This window comes from Siniperca chuatsi, linkage group LG6 (assembly GCF_020085105.1).
Source record: "Siniperca chuatsi isolate FFG_IHB_CAS linkage group LG6, ASM2008510v1, whole genome shotgun sequence".
Classification (NCBI taxonomy): domain Eukaryota; kingdom Metazoa; phylum Chordata; class Actinopteri; order Centrarchiformes; family Sinipercidae; genus Siniperca; species Siniperca chuatsi.
Genome location: NC_058047.1, coordinates 22468769 through 22487726, shown reverse-complemented (window position 1 = coordinate 22487726; position 18958 = coordinate 22468769). Strand labels below are relative to the sequence as shown.

The window sequence follows — 18958 nt, the reverse complement described above, 5'->3', positions numbered from 1 at the left end:
AAGGCACCTGACCTAACGGGCAACTTCTCACTGCTGACTCGTCCAGATCAGTTGCTGACTTTGATAAAGGTGGTTCACTATTTATTTGTTTTTTGGCATTTAAACCTGGGCTCTCTGAATAATAAGTGTCCCCAAAGCGTGATGTTTTTGTAGACTCCCCGAGCTTTCCTTTAGTACCACTATCAGTCCAAATCAATATATCAACAACTAAAGAACAGGTTGCGTTGAAATGTACTCAGAAGTTACATGTTGGACCATTTCATACTTAGGATACTGCTAAGCTTTCCTCTGGCACCATCCTCAGGTCAAACATCTAAATTGGACAACACCTAGATGCTAGCTGTCACAAACAAAGCATTATTTATTTACATTTATTCATCAGAACATTCACAATCATCACTCAGAATCAGCAGGGGGAGGTGAGTAGAAACATCCGTTTTTCTCTCTCTCTCTTTTTTGTTTTGAGGTATCTCATTAATTCAGAAAAACAGTGCAGGATTTTTTCTCTCAAATGAATGCATTACGCTTCAGTAATATTCCACAAGTTCGGGGGACAGAAAGAAAGTTGTGCACAAACAAGTTTTATTTCCTTTAACTTAGATTCCATACTGTATAAGAACTCTCTCGTGATATAAAATTACTGAGATTGCCAAATGGTTCCACTTTACTTGATGTCAAGGGAATTATTCATGACACAATTATAATGGCCTCATGACAGTCATTGTCAAAACCAAGCACATATGACACTATAATGTAATGTTAGTTTACATGTAATGTTAGTTATGTTAGTTTCTTTAAGTTTGATAATCATGCTATGGCATGTTTATGAGGTTATGTTATGTGTTCTTGGTAAATGTCAAGTTGTCATGACATCGACATCTCAAACAATCACAAGTTTGTATTTAAAAGTGACAATAACACTTAATGACACTTAATGACAACAGTCATAAATCTTCATAAAGACTCCTTCATGTTAATGACAGGTGTCATGTCATGGTTATGACGGTGTCATGTCAGTCTTATGAACCTACCTTCAAATAAAGTGTTACCCTCTCTCATTTTTTCTGAACCATGTGACTGTTCATAACGTTTTTCTTGACCCAAGTTTACCACTGTGTGCATCATGTAAAACCATGTTTTTTTTTCACCTCATCATGTTTTATTGGACTTTTTAGTTCTTGGACACATACTGTGATGTTTTTCCTGCATCAGTAAGCCTCAGTTTTGGATTTGCTACATGCTATATGGTAGTGAGCAGGTTACACAGACTTTTGAAACTGACACACCTGTGTGCAAGCTACTTTCACAAATTTATAACACCATATTATTACATATACAACATTTGTACACCACATCAAAATGTGAGGGTGTCTTTTTCTCTGCATGCTAAAATAAACACAAACATAAAATAAAATAAATAAAAAAATTAAGATTAAATTATAGTACATGACTCCTGAAATTCTCAGGTCTCTTTCATCTTTTGCAATATTAATGGATCGATATATCTATCATATTGCAACATATATGATTTTAAATCCTATGGTACAAACTGGACCTAGATTTCTTCATGTCATTGTGGTTAACCAGTGACCAAGTAGTCCCTAATTAAAATCTTGCACCTGCCCAGAATCTGAGCTGCACCCTGCAGGACTGGAACAATTTCATTTTTAGACAGAAGCACAGCAATTATCACAGTTCCTCCATATATGAGAAGCCAGGGAGAAAACAGGACAGACGGCCTGCTCTCTGGTTCTGGTACTGCTCTGGTTCTGAAAGGCTGAGCCACCCGCTCCCACTGAGTGAGGATAGCCTGACGGGCTCCGGCCCACTGTCCTGGCCCAGTGAGACGATACTGATATGGAGTGCAGGGACCAAAGAAGACCTTCACCCAGAGCACAGGGTCTCTCAGGAGTAGTCTCAGGAAGTTTGGTCGAACACCTACCTATGATTGGAAGTCTATCATGGTGCTTGTGTCTTATACATAATGTACAAATGGTAACACAATCATTTTATATATAGCTGAACTGAACTGACCTCCTCAGCCATGAAATCCAGGTAAGGGATGTAATCTACCTGGAGAGCAGCCTGTCGTGGGCAGCGATAGCTGAGAAAACAAAATTGAGGAGTGGATTCATTCAAGTGTCATTATTAACAAGGAATATTTTAACCAAAATTCTGCTTTCTACAGAAAGAACATGAATGATCTGCCTGTACCATCTAAGGGATATAAGCGTGAAGATGATGTCTACCTTTTCATGTTTTTCTTCCTCTCAGACTCAATGACTTGCAGCATTTTCTCCTTAGATGGAAGACGGCTAAAACCTTAAAGATAAAACACACCAACTGACACATTTTGCTTCTCAATCCTGTGCCTGTGTGTGTACATGTAAAGCTTGCAATTTGTTTACCAGAAAAGACCTTAACAGCCCACCGCGTCTGCATTTCCACAATGGGCATGATTGGTCCTTTTGCCTGGAAAAGACCCATGATGGCCAGTGTGGGTTGTAATAGAGAAGGAGGAAACAGTCTCCTGAAATTTGAAAAAACTGTAAGGTGATCCTTTAAAATGATATTATATTAAATAATAAATTATATTCATAACATAATTAAGATCTAGAAGAGAAAAAATACATACAAGCCCCATTCTTTTTTATAGGTTATCAGCCTTTCTGTGCCAGACATTTCATTATAAGCTAATATGATTGGTTATCATACATAACATTTTCTTTTTACTAAAAACTGTATATAATGTTTTAAATGTTTTAATTTTAAAATGTCCACAATTTAATGTAATTTTGTATTCAAGCTATGAATAAAATACTGAATTTATACATTTATTTATTTATACAATTATTTTTTAAAAGGCATGTCAACAAAACTATTAAAGGAAAAGTTATAAGACATTATGGGAAGAAAAGTGGACATAGTCACCCTGATGTCACCCATTGGTTTGTGGGCTACCGTTTTGAAACCTCGGGATTGGCATTTTGGCCGTCGCTATCTTGTTTTTTTGTTTTGCATCCGTAATTCACGTTAACTGTTATATTAATTGGGATGCTAATTTTGGCTAGCGAAAAACAGGCTTAAAACAAAATGTACTAACCGGAAAAAATGAACAACAGACTTCTAGAATCTTTTAGTACAACCAAACGCTGAACAAGACATTTTAGGTGACCAAAATGTTATTATTAACTTTCATGAACTGAAAACACACTGTGAAAGCGTCAAAGTTCTTAGATGAAAACACAGACAGCAATATTTACCGTACTGACGTGAGTTTGGTATTTATCTTGTGCTATATGACGTTTACAACCTTAGTAAATCAGGGCCTGAGTTTCTAATTGTGTGATGTGGAGTTTCAATCTACCTTCTTTACATAATAAAAGTTATCAGCCCTAGCTATACAAAACTCTTACCATCACACACTTACTTGTACAATGTCAACTCTCCGTGAGGTCCCATAGATAGAGCTGAAGGCAGGAAGGGGAAGTTTCCATTATAACCTGTACAGAAGACCACAGCATCAATGTCCTCCGCCACAGTGCCATCTTCAAATACAACTCCAGAGTCCTTGAAGCCTTTCAGATTGGGTTTCATTACTAGTGCTCCCTGAAGGATTCGACCAGGAAGGTCGTCGTTGATCAAAGTCCTTTTGTCCAAAAGTCTAGGAAAGAAAGGAAATTACAGGAGTCAACCAAACCTATCTTGTTGCAAAGATTATGTCACATTCAAAATTACACTATTGTATTAGGACGGTGTAGTCCCTCATTCGTCCAGGAGTGTTCTATCGTAGAAAAGGTTTCAGTCGTAGTCATCTGGACACTGTTTTCAGAATCAAGACGTTTCGGCTCCCATCTGGAAGTCATTCTCAATTGACTTCCGGATGGGAGCCAAACGTCTTGATTCTGAAAACAGTGTCCAGATGACTACGACTGAAACCTTTTCTACGACTATTGTATTAGCTAATTGTCTGCATAGATGATGCTTGTACTAATGTAAATATTTGATTAAAACTGCACAGAAACTAATGCCCAGCAGAATCTATAGCCCTCACCAACATGATTAATAGGCTACTGATGAAATGTTGTTTTTGCTCAGCTATATTAGTACCACCAACAAGGTTAAACACAGGACCAAAGCCTACTTTATCCCTAAGTTCATTGACAGTTCTTTTAACAACGGACTAACACAGGAAAGCCAAATCTAACTTATACTATATAGTACTGGAAGCAGCTTGTTTACATCAGCAATGTTTTTAGCCATGCTAGCGGTGGCTCAAGGGATGGCAGGGATAGCAATACTAGCATGGCTGCAGACTCTTAGTCTTGGTTAAAAGTTTAGTTAAGAATCATTAAGTTTAGAAATATTTTATTAATTCCTGTGTGGAAAGTTGTCCCTCACATTTGACCCACCCTGACTAATTAGCAAAAATGTACAGGCGCAGTGTAGCATCAATGGCAGCAGTAACCTACATGTCTTGTGGAGTAGAAAATCCAATAGAAACATGGGAGACAAAGTGCACACTTCACATAGAGAGCACCTACTGTAGTGAAGTGAAGTTGACAGAGTTGATCACTGAGTCACTATGCCGCCCAACTAACAATTTACATATTTACATGTTTACATATTACTCCACTGTAATCTATGTGGTCAAAAAATATGAATAGGAGCTTTAAAGATTAATCATATAGTAGAATAAATTAAACAAACACTGAAGTACACAATAGATCCCGGTGGCCTGGGATCATGACAAGAGCATATGTCATCCAGGTCAAAATGTGTCACCTGTGTATGGGCTTCAGGCCATACAGTCTGTGGTCACATTTTTGGTTCACTGCTCTCTCTGCTGCCCAGTTGACCAGAGTCTTGGGAAGAAGCAGTGTGAGGAGGTTGTTCAGCCTGGTGATAGCTGTCATGTCAATGGGAAGACCATTACTGGACATCCTGCCGATCACCCAGGCCCCCTGGCGGGTGCTGAGAAATGTCTGTCAGAGAGAGTAAGAGGACTGGTTGTGAATAAATGGGACATATTCTGTCAGTGCAGCTTGCTTACGAGCATACAAAAATGATGGGACACATTAAAAATATTGTGTAATATTTAATGGCAGCAACCTTTTCCCTGCTGATGTCACTCATTTTTCACCTGTTTAATGAGTTTAATGCAATAGCAGTATAGTAAGAAGCTCACAAAATAAAGTTAAAACTCATTAAACATTAAAAATAAAATACATCAAGAATAAATTGACACATACGTATTTTAATGGGTTGGTTCAAAGCACACATTTTTGTCATCTGTGCCCTGGTTCTCTGCCAAACCGTACCTTCTCTGCAGATCTACTAATCTCCACTGCAATATCTCCTCCAGAATTGCCAAAGCCAACCACCACCACCCTCTTTCCTCTGTAGGCATCTGCATCTTTATACTCCCAGCTGTGAAAACATCTGCCAGAAAACGTTTCATATCCTGGAAAGACACAGATTATGCAACAGATTCAAGGAAAATAAGAGTTTCTTGCAAGAATGTGCAGATGTAAAGTACATCAAGTCAACCCACTTTACTCCATCAAATTATGTAAAATGTTTGAAAACTGATATCTATTTGTTTACCGACCAGGAAAGTCTGACAGGGGTATGACTGGATTGGTGTAGTGGCCGGAACACACCAGAACTGCATCAAAAACGTGCCTCTCTTCCTCTCCATCACTGTTAATGGTCACTATGTCCCACTGACCGGACAGAGCAAAATCTGGCCTTTGTGTAACACTCCTTACCGTGGTCTGAATTCACACACACACACACACACACACACACACAATAAATTGGACTGTTGGAATGTTGTAGAAACTTGTGAAAAAACAGTGATGCTCCTGGCATGATGAAATGGGAAGAACCTGGAAAATAATGTATCTGAGCAGGTCAAAGTGCTCAGCATAGAGCCTGAAGTACTGCAGCAGCTGGGAGTTGTGCATATAGTTTGGATAGTCCGCAGGCATGGGAAAATCGCTAAAACACATCATCTCTTTGGAGGTGTTGACCACCAAGGAGCGATAGATGCTAGTTCGCTCTGGCTCAGGTGACTCCTGAGGACACAAAGGAAAACAAGACATGATAAAAGCTGATAAAAAACATCACTCTGATAAGGACATGTTACTGTTTAATCAGTAGTGTTGATCATTGTTGTATTCAAGCTACACAATCTTTTTTCACATATCGTAAAGATATAGAAGATTCTAGATGAGGTGGAAAGCTCTTTGGCCATATGGCATCATACAACAAATCCTGAACTGGCGACAAAATTAATTTGTGGGATGCTCTTTAAAACGGTGCCCCCACTCACCTTAAATCTCCACAGGCCGCCAATGTCATCACTGCTTTCAAAGCAGACAGGTTCCAGACCCTCATCAACACAGATCTTGATACAGGCCAGACCAGAACTGCCTGCTCCAACCACTGCCACACGCTGAACCATTGCTGAGCACTTGTGTAAGGAGGGACATAATGAATCAGAAATGTGTCATGTCAGAAGACTAAGAGTCTCTAGCCATGCTAGCGGCTCTGTGAGACTGTACTTAGGTACCACAATAAAGTTTAGCAGGTAATATTTACCAGGTTCACCATATGACTTTAGCCTGTTAGCATGCTAATATTTGCTAACGCAGTACAGCTGAGGCTGATGTGAATGCCATTAGTTTTGCAGGTATGTTGTCATAAACCAAAGAATTCGGCATATTTAAATTTTGACCCGATTAAGGTGCCAGATGAAAAATCAGAGCATCACCAAATTCATTACAATTTATGCTCTAGGGACCTTGAATATCTATAGAAAATTTTACAGCAATCTATCCATTAGTTGTCCAGATATTTCACTCACTGGTGGCACTAGATGAAAATTCAGGGCATCACCAAAGTCACAAGAATATATCTTCAGGGAACCATGAATGTCTGTACAACGTTTTGCGGCAATCCAACCAATGTTGTCAAGCTATTTTCATGGCGACCCATCCAGTTATTTTTGAGATATATGAGTCTGAACCAAAGTGGTGGACCAACCGATTGCTATAGCCATCCATAGATCCATGCTGCTAGCATGGCTAAAGGAACTAGTGAAGTGTTTTAGAAATCCACCTGGCCATGACACAGATATTACTTTTGTAAATGTTATTGGTTTCAGCCTTTTCCTGAAACCAGCATTATTTCTGTTGTCAAATAAGGCAAATTCAGCAAATAGTCTTGACATTACAAATGCAAAGTCAACAATTACAATAAGATCTGTAAATATTATATCAATACTATAAACATAATCTATGGCAATCCTTCCAGCTGTGCCTCCATACTTCCACACTTTAATTAGATTTTGTAGGCCTGCAATCAAGTATAACTACTTTCTGTTGATAATCCACCCCTCTTCATTAAATAGGCTTCTTCCTTGGAGCAATTTATTTTAACACTGATGTATGTTTAGAATAATACCACAGCATGCAGCAGCTTTTAAGTCTTAAGACTATTTTAATAGACTAGACAGACAACTTAAATGAGTAGATGAGTGAAGGATTTCGCTTGTTTTCTACACTCTAGCAAAGGCTCTTTTCAGCAAAGCTAAGTTTGAGCTTTGTAACTTCTAAAGAACAGCTAACATTTAAGCACTGTAATGTCAAGTATCTCATATCATTAACTAGTTTAAAACCCAGAAATATTGCTGAAAGATTGAGTGAGTAAATCAGCTTACAGGTACAGAATATGCATCCCTGCATGTTAAGCGACCCATTTTTGTCAGGAGAATAATCAGCAGAGAGCCGCTGGCACAAAAATAGGTCTCTTTATTGTGATGTTGAATAACAATACTCTTGAGGTCTGAAAGACTTCTCTTACCTTCTCCAGAAAGCTGACTGCAAATCCCGTGCAGCTGCGACTGGATGTTAAACAGCCTCTAAACTCACATGAACTGAGCTGTTGTTTATCACCTAATCAGTTAAACACTACTGCGGGGGAGAGACTTTAACCCTGTTTGGTGGAGTGGAAATGCCACTAAATGGAACGCTGTATTGTGCATAACAAGAGACTCCGAAGGGAGGTGACAGAGAAAGAAGATCATAAGTTAACCCTTGATATGCATATACCCAAAAAAGAAAAATACATATGTCTGAGTTACTGAGTTTCGAATATAATGGAACTGGATGGCACTCAGCTTGTGGTGCTCAAAGCGCCAAAAAAATACATTTGAAAAACTCAACAGCAACGTCTTTTTCCAGAAATCATGACCCGGTTACTCAAGATAATCCACAGACCTTGTTGAGAGCAGTTTCATGTAGGAACTATTGGTAGAAAGAAAATAGTTCCTAAATGAAACTGCTCGCAACAAATCTTGTGTTTTTCTGTGTTGACTTAGAGACATAATAAACAAAACAGTCGTCAAACTTGTTAACCATCAAACGTTTGGAAAAGAGTTAAATCTTGGTATAAAATTAAATTCTCAAGAAAGTTTGCTCCATCTTGCCACTCCTCACCAACTTACTTGAAACAGACATAAATCAGACTGCAGCTTATGTGTCTCCAACAGCATCACATTTCAAAAGGCTCTCAGGTGGCTTAAATTGAAAGTTACGGAGACTGGTCCAGTCCCTTTGTTTCCTTTGTCCTATTTCAAGTGTGTAGATGAAAAATGAAAAAAAAAAACATTTAGCTGTTCCTCCTTGTAGAAAGCAACGACCAGCCCGATATGTCTGCATAGTCCAACTTGGGCAAAGAAAACTTAGCATTAACCTCTATTAACCATTACCACACAGCAGAAAAAAGCACTTAATGAATTTCACTTTATACATGGACCTAGTTATTTATACAGTTATGCTTAGTCTTTTTAGTATGAAATTCTCTCTTTGTGTTTCATTTGACAGTGTTCTTGCTGAGCTGCAGTGAAGGGGTAGTGACCATAAACTCTGCATAAAGATAGTAACAAAGTGGAAAATGTCATAGAAAATTGCAAAATACTTACTTAATTTGAATCTCAGACTTTTGAAGCTCCAGCTGAACATTACTGCATTTTTGCACAAAACAAGGATTGGGAATTTTGTCCCCCATTTCATACCTTGGAGTCACATTAAGAAAGGATTGCTGCTGAGCCAATATGGAAAGGGAAATTGAATATAATGCTCAATAACTCTTTTGATGCACATATTGTGTGAGTATTGTATTGTTTTTAATATAACCTTCAGTACCGTATCACTTCAGACAGAGAAAAAACATAGGTAAGGAAAGGTTCATCACAATATCTTAATGGCGACAATGTTCCCAGTACATTACTGTAAATCTGGTTACAGTGCTGTAACGTGATCAGACAGTATACAACATAAACAATTCTGTATGAGCAGGTATTTCATGATGCTTCACTAAAAACAAGTCAAGCTGGAGGAAGTGTTACCAGTGCAGTATGTTATTGTAAAATGGGTCATCACAAGGTGGATAAGGAGTGCTACACAACAGTAGCAAATATGGCATCACTTCTTGAGCAGTGACATATAATTATGAAGATGATTGTTAAGGTGTCACTGAAAAGTGTTATATCATAATCTTCTCCATAATCACAACAACTTGTTTTGACTCAAAGAAAAATAAAGTGACAGATCTCTGTTGATAGCTCCTGCCTCATGACGTGATATTTCCCAAATTATCTAGAAACAGTAAATATGGACAGATGAGACATTGGACACCTGGTTCAGCTTGTGCAGCATGTTTAGACTGTTTGTGGACGGAGCTTGGACAGCAGGGTGAGGATGGTGGTTGGGTTGCGAACATGGACGTAGTAGATGGCAGCTCCTCCAGCCATGACGGTTAAGCTCAGCTTAATCAGACGACCAATAATCGAAACCTGTTGTGCATCCAGCTGGAAGAGACAAAGGAAAAGATTATGTTTGACATGTTCTTAAAGATTCTGATAGACAAACGTTCAGTCGTACTTGATACCTGACAGGTGTACTGTACATTTAGCATGGATTATTGACAGGGTAACACAATGTTGAAGAAGCAGTGTTTATTTCAGACCTGTCTGGTTTTTAGGGGCTGGTACATGCGGTCAAACTGGGTGAAGATTGCCCTGCGGGCTCCCTCCCATTTCCCTGGTCCCATCAAGCGGTACTGGTAGGCTGTGACAGGTCCCCACAGAATCCTCTTAAACAATGGATAGTCTGTGAAGAAGAGCCAGAAGAGACTTGGCCGGACTCCAATATCCCCAGCTAAGTCGTCCATGTAGGCAACAAAGTCCACCTGCAGGGGTGTCAACTTTGACACAACATAGCTGCAGGAAGGATATATCAGAAATTAATGATTTCCAATTAATATGAATGGAGTGACTCAAAAGAATATACTAAGAATAGTGAAGCTGTTGACTGACATAGTATACACGGTTACAAGGCTTTACAAGGTTCATTTATTTATTATTATACAACACAGGGTTGTACAACGAAATGCAAGCAGTAGTCCCTTCATGCTACACACAAAACAAACTTAGTAATACTCAGTGCTCAGTGTGTTATTAAATCCGTACATAAAATGTACTGTAACTGTAAAAACGGCATGTTGTCTTTTTTTCGGGAGGTTATGTGCTGGATTTTTCTTGGATGGGCGCAGTGGTAGCTTCATATTTACCATACATTATCAAACGTGGTGTCAATCTTCTCTTATAACTCTCATCAAGAAAACAACAAACGTATTTCCCATAATGTCAAACTATTCCTTTAAATTTAGAGAGCTTGGACTGCACTCAGAAAGTATAATTTTTTTAAATTTAAAAGATAATATCAGTAATGTCAGATGCAATAGTAATGAGGCAAAGAAATATTGAGAGCTTTACTTTTTGTCAATCTCCTTGGTGTCTTTTTCAACAGCCTTTATCATGGCCTTGTTTGACGGCAGCTTTTTATATCCTGAAGAACAAAAGACAGAAAGCTGAGGTAAATACACGTGTAGAAAGTATCTAGGCGAATGGCCTGAGGTCATAAACTGTGTTTATTTTTCATGAAATGCCATTAAAATAATGATAATAACTCAACTTGACTGTGTGTGAGTGTTTGATGTGCAGTTTGAGAGGTATCTCTAGGGGACCACAGTGATTATTTTCTCACCTTTGAAGACACGTGTGACCCAGCGGGCCTGCATTTCAGCCTGAGGCATAATGGCACCATCAGAATGGATAAAACCCACAATAGCCAGAGTGGGATGCTCCAAGTTGGGAGGAAAAACGTGTTTGTACAGACCCACACGATGCCCAGACTTGTACATAGCTTCACTCGGCAAGTAAGGAAAATCATAGTTGTATCCTGTGGCGAACACAATTGTATCCACCTGTAACAAGGAAGACATAAGAACCATTGTGGTTGATGTCAACAAGAACTTAAATATTTAATGCATATGAGTTAATTTAGGCAAAATTCTCTAACATTTTCAGCAATGCTGCCATCATCAAACACCACTGTAGATCCACGGATCTCCTTGATGTTTGGTTTGACAATGACCGACCCAGACAGAATCTTGAAAGGCAGGTCATCATTGATCACTGGGATCTGACTGAAGAGCCTGTTGAGGCAGTGGCAACAGAGGGCAGGGGAGAGACAGAGATAGAGACAAACTGGTACTATAATATAATATAATATAATATATAGAAAGATATTCTGATAACTAGTGACAAATTAATAGTGATTTAAGTGGTGTTCACATAATTGTGGAAAAAAGGCTTTTACATGCCTCCTTCCTTTTGTGTATGTGATGTGTTTTTTTATTGTTGTGACAATCCTGCACTTATGTTGGTGTTGATGTTTTACCAAATGACCCTGAGCTGCACTGACCTTTCTGCCTGCAGCATTTTTTTGTAAGCTACTGCTTGTTCTGCAATTTAAGATGAACAAGGGATTAATGTGTTTCAGAATTTCCAGAACTATATCACCATCATATGACACCAAATTTGACTAAGAATCTATAGCCACACTAGCGGCTCTGTGAGGCTGTATTTAGGTACAGTAGGGCTGCAAGCTAAATCAGCATGTTAACATGGTCTTTTTGACAATGCTAATATGATGACGGTAAGCAGATATAACGTTTAGTGTGTTCACTATATTAGTTTAGTATATACAGCTGAGGCTGGTGGGAATGTCATGTTTTGTGGGTATTTAGTCATAAATCAAAGTATTGGACAGATTAAAATTCTGACCTGATTATTAGGCTAAAAGAAAAGAGGATCAACAAAGTTATTATAATTCATACTGAGGGGGACATGAATGTTTGTACCAAATTTCATGGCAATCATTCCAATAGTTGTTAAGACTCTTCACGCAAAAACCACAAATGTTAACCCCATGGTGGGACTAGAAGGAAAGTCAGGGGATCACCAAAGTCATTAGGATTCGTCCTCTGGGGACCAAAGTGGTGGACTAAAAAACCCACATTGTTCACATGTTCACAATGTAGCCTAAAGTCAGTTTGCCAGATAATCAGAAGATAGAATGACAACTAAAAACAAAGCTATGTTAGGTATCTTTTCTTCATCTATCCATTATCATTACCCACTTATTCAGGGTGCAGGATCAAGGAGGACTAGAGCTTATCCCAGCACACATTGGACAGCACGGACAGGTTACCAGTTCATTTCAAGGCTGACAAATGTAGACAGACAGTCTCCAATTTACCTACCCTGCATGTCTTTGGACTGTGTAAACCCATGCAGAAACACAAGGAGAACATGCAAACTCCACACAGAAAGGTTGGTTATAATGAGAGAAGAATGGTCAGGGAGTGTGCTACTGCAGTCTAGTCATACATTCTTCGCTCGCATTATAGAACACAAAGTGTAATGCTGAAATGTGATTGACATTAACACCAGGAGACAATCAAACTTTATGTGAGAGACTGCGTTAGAACAAACCAGGATGTTGGTACTGAGAGAAACAGATGAATCCTACCTGTGTTTGGGTTTGAGGCCATACATGGTGTGATCATACATGGAGTTAAGTTTTTTCTCACCAAGCCAGTTGAGAAAACGCATTGGCAGCAGTTTGAACAGGATGTGAACAAAGCGTGTGTTGAACCTGTCCACTGGCAGGCCGTTGTCAGAAACCTGACGAATGACCCAGGCACCGCTACGAGTGCTCAGGTACACCTGCAGAGCGAGAGAGAAAGAAACAGGTAAGAAAACATGAATGTTGTTTGATCTTGAGTCAATACATCTCAACTTTTCATTGGAAATCTGTTTGTAGTTGCATGCTGCAGCTGATCCTATATACGGTAGTGAGCTACTTTGAAACTGCAACTCTCTTGTATCTTTAGTTAGAGGGACTAAGACATGAGCAAAAGATGCAAGTGAGGAAAACAAGGAGACAAGTAAGACAAATGAGATGTCCCCACTAACAAGGAGGAACACAGCAATCAGAAAAGACTCCCCAACCTGCTCTGCAACTCTGCTGCCCTCCACAGCGATGTCACCTCCTGAGTTACCGATGCCGATGACCACCACTCTCTTCCCGTACATGTCTTCAGGCCCCTTGTAGTCCCAGCTGTGGAAGTGTTTTCCTTCAAATGTCTCAAATCCTGGAACACAGCAGAACGATATTTTCATATATTGTCCTGCTCTACCTTGTGTCATCTTGTTGTGTGTTGGAACAGATATTGGAGTCTTGTGCCAAAAACAATATCTTGTAAAGCTATAATTTTTTCAGTGCAAAAAGACAAAAAAATCTGCCTCATTCTAAATGCAAGTCTTGCCAGAACGTTGCCGGACACTCTTGTCAAAGTAGCGTGTGTGTACATCAAAAAGCATCTTTACCGGGGAAGTCTTTGAGTGGCAGGTTGGGGTAATTGAAGTGACCAGAGCAGCAGATTATTGCATCAAAGACATGCCTCTCCTCCTGTCCATCTCTTCTCTCAGTCACCACTTCCCACTGACCAGTACGAGAAAAGTCTGGCCTCTGTCTGACACTCTTCACCGAGGTCTAAAATATATAAATGATGAATGACAGGTTCGTCTATAGAAATAAATAATGGTGAAAATGTTTAATGAACCACGTACTCCTTTCTGCTCATGGGGATTTTGTTACCTGGAAGCGAATGTATTGCAGCAGTTTGAAGTGTTCTGCATACATCCTGAAGTATGTCAGGATTTTAGAGTGATGCATGTAGTTGGGGTAATCAGCAGGGATGGGGAAGTCACTGTAGCACATCATCTCCTTCCAGATGTTGATGGTTAGGGATCGGTAGATACTGGCCCTGTTTGGCTCTGACACTTCCTGCAGAGAAGAGGTTTGAAATGACAGATGTTAAGAAATGATGCTAAGACTTTCATCTTAATCCTATGCCTAGGCCTAAAAAAGGTAGGGAAAAAAACATCTTGTCAACAGTTTTTCCACAGCAAAGTCTTGCCTTGAACTTCCACAGTCCGCCCATGTCATCGCTGCTTTCAAAGCAGGTTGGCACCATGCCCTCATCCAGACAAGCCTTCATGCTGGTCAGACCACAGGGCCCTGCCCCGATCACTGCTACTCTGTGCACCATGACGGAGCTGCAACAGGAAAGAAGAAAGCAGTGAGAAAGTGATAATTAGGGTTTACACAAGACAGCATAAAGTACACTCTGGTACAGAAGGAAAAATATCGCACTGATAATTCAAGGTTTTCTTTATCAGTTCATACAAGTATGTTGATGTCACAATATTGACACATACTGTATAGTAAAACCTTTTGCCTCATAGAAGACAAAAAACTGATTTTTTTTACTTCTAGCTACACCTGCATACACTGGTCATGTAATCTAAAAAGGTAGCAGCCTATTTAGATGTACTGTATTTCGATCTGTGTGTGATTGTTAGGAACATATTGCGCTTACTGCTAGACAGTGAAGAAGAAGATTATTCTGCAGGAAGAGTTTGAGAAGTTTTTAATGAAAGTGCTTGTATTTTTCTGTCATCTCTAAAATCTATGGATGCAGGCAACCACTGTGGTCACCTTTCAAGCATTCAAAGGTCTTCTAAAGAGAGATGTTTTTGGAGGAGAATCAGTTATAAACCTTGTTCTCCTCTCCAATTGATTTAAAATATTTTAAAATGGAACAAGTAAGGTACTGCAGATGAAATATCCCCCATTGCAGCATCCTTGCACTGGCTTGCATCAAATTTAAGAACTGGTTTTACGATGTTGCAGGTTATGCACTGCATGGTTGGTTGCAACATATATGACTGAACTCTTATGTATACTCAGTGACCCTTAATCACAGCTTCTGTCATAAAACTTTGTCAGTTCCTAGAACCCGAATCAAGACCAAAGGTGATTTTTCTGTGAGAGCACTGAAACTTTGGAACGACCCTTTGCTCAGCCAAATCTGTGAACTAATTTAAGTATCTGTTGAAACCTACTTTTTCAAGTGTGCTTTGTCTTACTTTTTGGATGTCTAGGTTTATAAATTGTTTTACAGTTTTGCACTTACATCTTTCCAGCAAAAGTTTCCTTCTCTCTATTGAAACTGTGCAAATGCAATGCAAATGTGTTTATTTTGTGGGTTATTTGAATTCTCTTGTTGCTCTTTCTTTTGTATCTGCCCTTAACTTTTGAACTTTACTATTATGTTGTATTTGTTTTAGTGCATATGTCGAAACCAGTCCCATTCTGACAATGCAGAGCTCAGAAATGTAAAATCAATTGGCTGACTTTACATCTCACACACTAGCCATTCATATATTTTTTGCACATTTCAGATAATCAAAAAAAAAAAGAAACAAAAATGATTTAAAATGTGTTGAGTTTGTTTAAAGGCAAGGTCATATTACAGGTTAATGATTTGCAATTGTATACATACTTAAATATGAAAACTAATACTAGTTGTGTGCAGTATACCAACCACAACATCAGCTGTCTTTCTTACCTTGATCTGTTGGCTCTGCGTGTCTGGAAAGAAGGAAGAGAATCATCAGAGCACTGACTTTTATACTGAGACAGTGACCGATGGCGCGCTTTCCTTTTTTTTAAACACACGGATGAGATCATCTTCTGTCTAAACTGGGGGGCGGTGTTTGCTCTGATGGCTTGATAAGTTATCACTTGCTGGGTGCGCTTGGCTGTCTATGACCTCTTTAACCCCCTTGTCATCAGTCATTGCTTTAACCGCCGTCAGTAAGTAACGTTAAGTGGACTTTTAATTACTATCAAAACACATCTTTTCACTTACTTTTCAAAAACGTAGCCAATGTATAAACCGGTTGCGGGACAGAGTCTGTTTTCACCATCAAAGCCAAGTAGGCTAATCGCTGCAGGCTGTTGTGAATATGCCTTTAGATGCAGAGTGATTTATAGGTGTCAAAATGTGTGTATGCACCTGTAGTTTTTCTGGGTTTTAATCTACTGTACAGCCCCCTGCTGTTTTAGGATCCCTCAGGTCCACACTCCATTATGAAGCTGATTCATTCTGAAGACCATCATCTGTTGGGTTGCTCGTTTGGCTTTGTCTGTATATTTTTCCTAAATTGTATTAATTTTCTAAAATCCGTAGTTGTAACTCTCCTGACAAGCCTATCTATACAATCAGTCAATCAGTTAGTGAGTTATTCAGTAAATATATAAGCACACTTTACTAAATAATCAATGTGTAGGCTACAAAGTGTTCCTAAATGTCAAATTTAGCTGTGTTTACTCAAAACTTTGACTGTAGTTCAGTTTTTTGTGTGTGTGTGTTCGGCTGGGAGGTTTCTTACACATCTGGTTTGTTCTATTATTAGGGATTCAAGCCCCGAAGGGACTGAAACCCTATTGTGTTTGTGTCTTATTATTATTTTTTGTCTTATGCCGTGGCTCAAATGACCATGAGCTGGAATGAGATAGAAACACAAAAATTGGCCGAGTAACTGGAATGATGTGCATGTGCTTCCACCGAAATTTGAGCTCAATCGGCCACATGGTGGCGCTGTAATTAAGGCCCAAAAATGCACATCTCCTCCTAAACCGTAGGTCTGATTGCTACCAAATTTTTGGTGGATCATCATTGGTCAAAACTCATCAAAAGTTGAGTAACACTTGTTGATATCTTATTTACTTTTCAAGATAATGAACAATGAACTTCAAAAGGGGCATGGCTCAGCACATAAATAGACCAAAGTCAACAACCATTGGGCCAATCATCACCAAACTTACTTATATGTCCACATACGAATCTGAAACATGCCCTGAGAGTTTCCTTCAAATAGACCACTAGGGGGTGCTACAAGGGCAAAAAATGTGCATGTCAAAACACAAATCAAACTGAATTAGAAATTGTTGGTTTTCTTTATTCTATTTGTGAAAATGCAAAAAAGGGAGATTTCACTGCTTTTGTCACATCTAGGCCACATTGGACCAGGTCCAGATCAAAAGCTTTAAACTTCCAACAGTCTATGTTGGCTTGAACACTGGAATTGCCGCTATATTTGATTGATTGATTTTGCAGTTTTCATCTGTTAAAGAGATTTATTGAGGATTGACTGATTGTTTTATGGCAGCTTGGTGAGAGGTGTCACGGATACGCCAGGCTTCACCATCCATTAATCATCAACACCTGCTCCCAATCACACTCCTGCTCCCCATTAGCTCCCAATCACAGCCTGCATAAAAGCCCTGCACTCACCTCAGTCTGAGTCCGACCTCGTTCGTAACTAGGACTCCCCATGCTACGCAGCATAATACTTATCCCCTGTCTCCAGCGATCTCCCTCTCCAGCAGGTCTTCCCTCTTACGGACTTCCCCATCTCCATACCAGCATACCTGTTCTACCTGGCTGTTATCCAGTAAAACCATCTGTCTCCATATCGGTGGCCCCTGCCTGTCTGTTCGTAACAAAAGGCAGCTAGAGCAATTTTGTTAACTGAAAACAAACAGCTGCACTTTTTCAAATTCACAATCATTTGAGTGAAGTTGACTAAGTATGACATGACGTGGCTTTGAATTTGTCCAGGATGTCATGGATGTCATTTCTATCAAACTTGCAGTGCCCAGTACTAGAGTACAGATCAACCTTGTTCATGGAAAATAATATGAAACTAAGAATGTACTTCAATCCATGCAGCCTTCCATTGGCCCTTATGGGTGAGCCCACACAGTGAACAGTGAACTTCTACAACGCACACTTAAAATAAGATTTCAATTGATGATGATTTTTTTAAGAAAAGTTTATTAGCACAGATGTGGAAAGGGTACATCAGAATGGTCAGTGTAGTCAAAGAAAACAAATAGTTAATAAGAGGACCTAAGGGAACATGTAAGGGAGGGGTGAGATAACGGCAGAGAAAACATGCATCAAGGACAGAAAAGTAAAATGGACAGAGCGGGGCAGACTTTGCCCAGCATGATGGAAATTTCCACTACTGTCTCTGTCAGTGAAACCAAATGTGATGTTCAGTACTGTAGGTTTAGTGTATTAATAATACAGAAAATAATACAGCATTTTATTAGATTGTCATTATTATGGGTTAGGGAATGATGATTTCACAGTTTCATTATAATGATATATAAAATGACCTTTTAAATTATTTCCCCTATTGGTTAAAGAACCCCTGACCTCAATAAGCTCTTGTGTTGTCCAAACATGTGTCAGTAGTTGATGTGCTTTGGAAATGAGCAAAGTTGCAAAGAACAATCCTATAAATGAGAGAATCAGCAAAACACTCCATGTTAACAACTTGTTTTTATTGTTTAAATTTAATATGTTGCAGTGATAAATATTTAAGTAAAATCTGATTAATTTGACTCAACATCTGAATTATAAATGTATTTTGTCTGAAAAATGTTCAATATGCTTTATAATGTTAAATGACAGAATGTTATTACTGATCTGTGCAAATCTAATAGTATACATCAAAGGCTGGTGTACGGTAAGAAAACACATGCAAATAGACAAAACACAAACAAATTAAGAAAAGGTCGTCATTCATTTGGAAACACTTGCGCAGCATTTAGAAAACGCG

The 18958-nt window shown here is 39.0% G+C and overlaps 2 protein-coding genes across 3 annotated transcripts; both read right to left on the bottom strand.

Annotated features, from left to right (window-relative positions):
• Window positions 1–332: 332 nt before the first annotated feature.
• LOC122878285 (flavin-containing monooxygenase 5-like) lies at window positions 333–8180 on the bottom strand. Of its 2 annotated transcripts, none has more exons than XM_044200871.1 (11): window positions 7870–8173; window positions 6338–6478; window positions 5892–6080; window positions 5612–5777; window positions 5322–5464; window positions 4786–4985; window positions 3431–3664; window positions 2409–2530; window positions 2250–2322; window positions 2035–2104; window positions 333–1942 (listed from the first exon to the last, which is right to left on the bottom strand). In XM_044200871.1, the coding sequence occupies exons 2-11, from the start codon at window positions 6467–6469 to the stop codon at window positions 1580–1582; spliced, it is 1692 nt and encodes a 563-aa protein (XP_044056806.1). In that variant the 5' UTR covers window positions 6470–6478; window positions 7870–8173; the 3' UTR covers window positions 333–1579. The 2 variants fall into 2 exon arrangements, with proteins under 2 accessions (XP_044056806.1, XP_044056807.1); XM_044200872.1 differs by having other exon boundaries at window positions 1815–1956; window positions 7870–8180.
• Window positions 8181–9171: 991 nt separating this feature from the next.
• Window positions 9172–15966, bottom strand: LOC122878286 (flavin-containing monooxygenase 5-like). The gene is made up of 11 exons (XM_044200873.1): window positions 15892–15966; window positions 14398–14536; window positions 14076–14264; window positions 13805–13970; window positions 13427–13569; window positions 12945–13141; window positions 11430–11565; window positions 11115–11334; window positions 10844–10916; window positions 10036–10288; window positions 9172–9877 (listed from the first exon to the last, which is right to left on the bottom strand). Exons 2-11 carry the CDS (start codon window positions 14527–14529, stop codon window positions 9728–9730), a joined length of 1659 nt encoding a protein of 552 aa, XP_044056808.1. The 5' UTR covers window positions 14530–14536; window positions 15892–15966; the 3' UTR covers window positions 9172–9727.
• Window positions 15967–18958: the final 2992 nt, after the last annotated feature.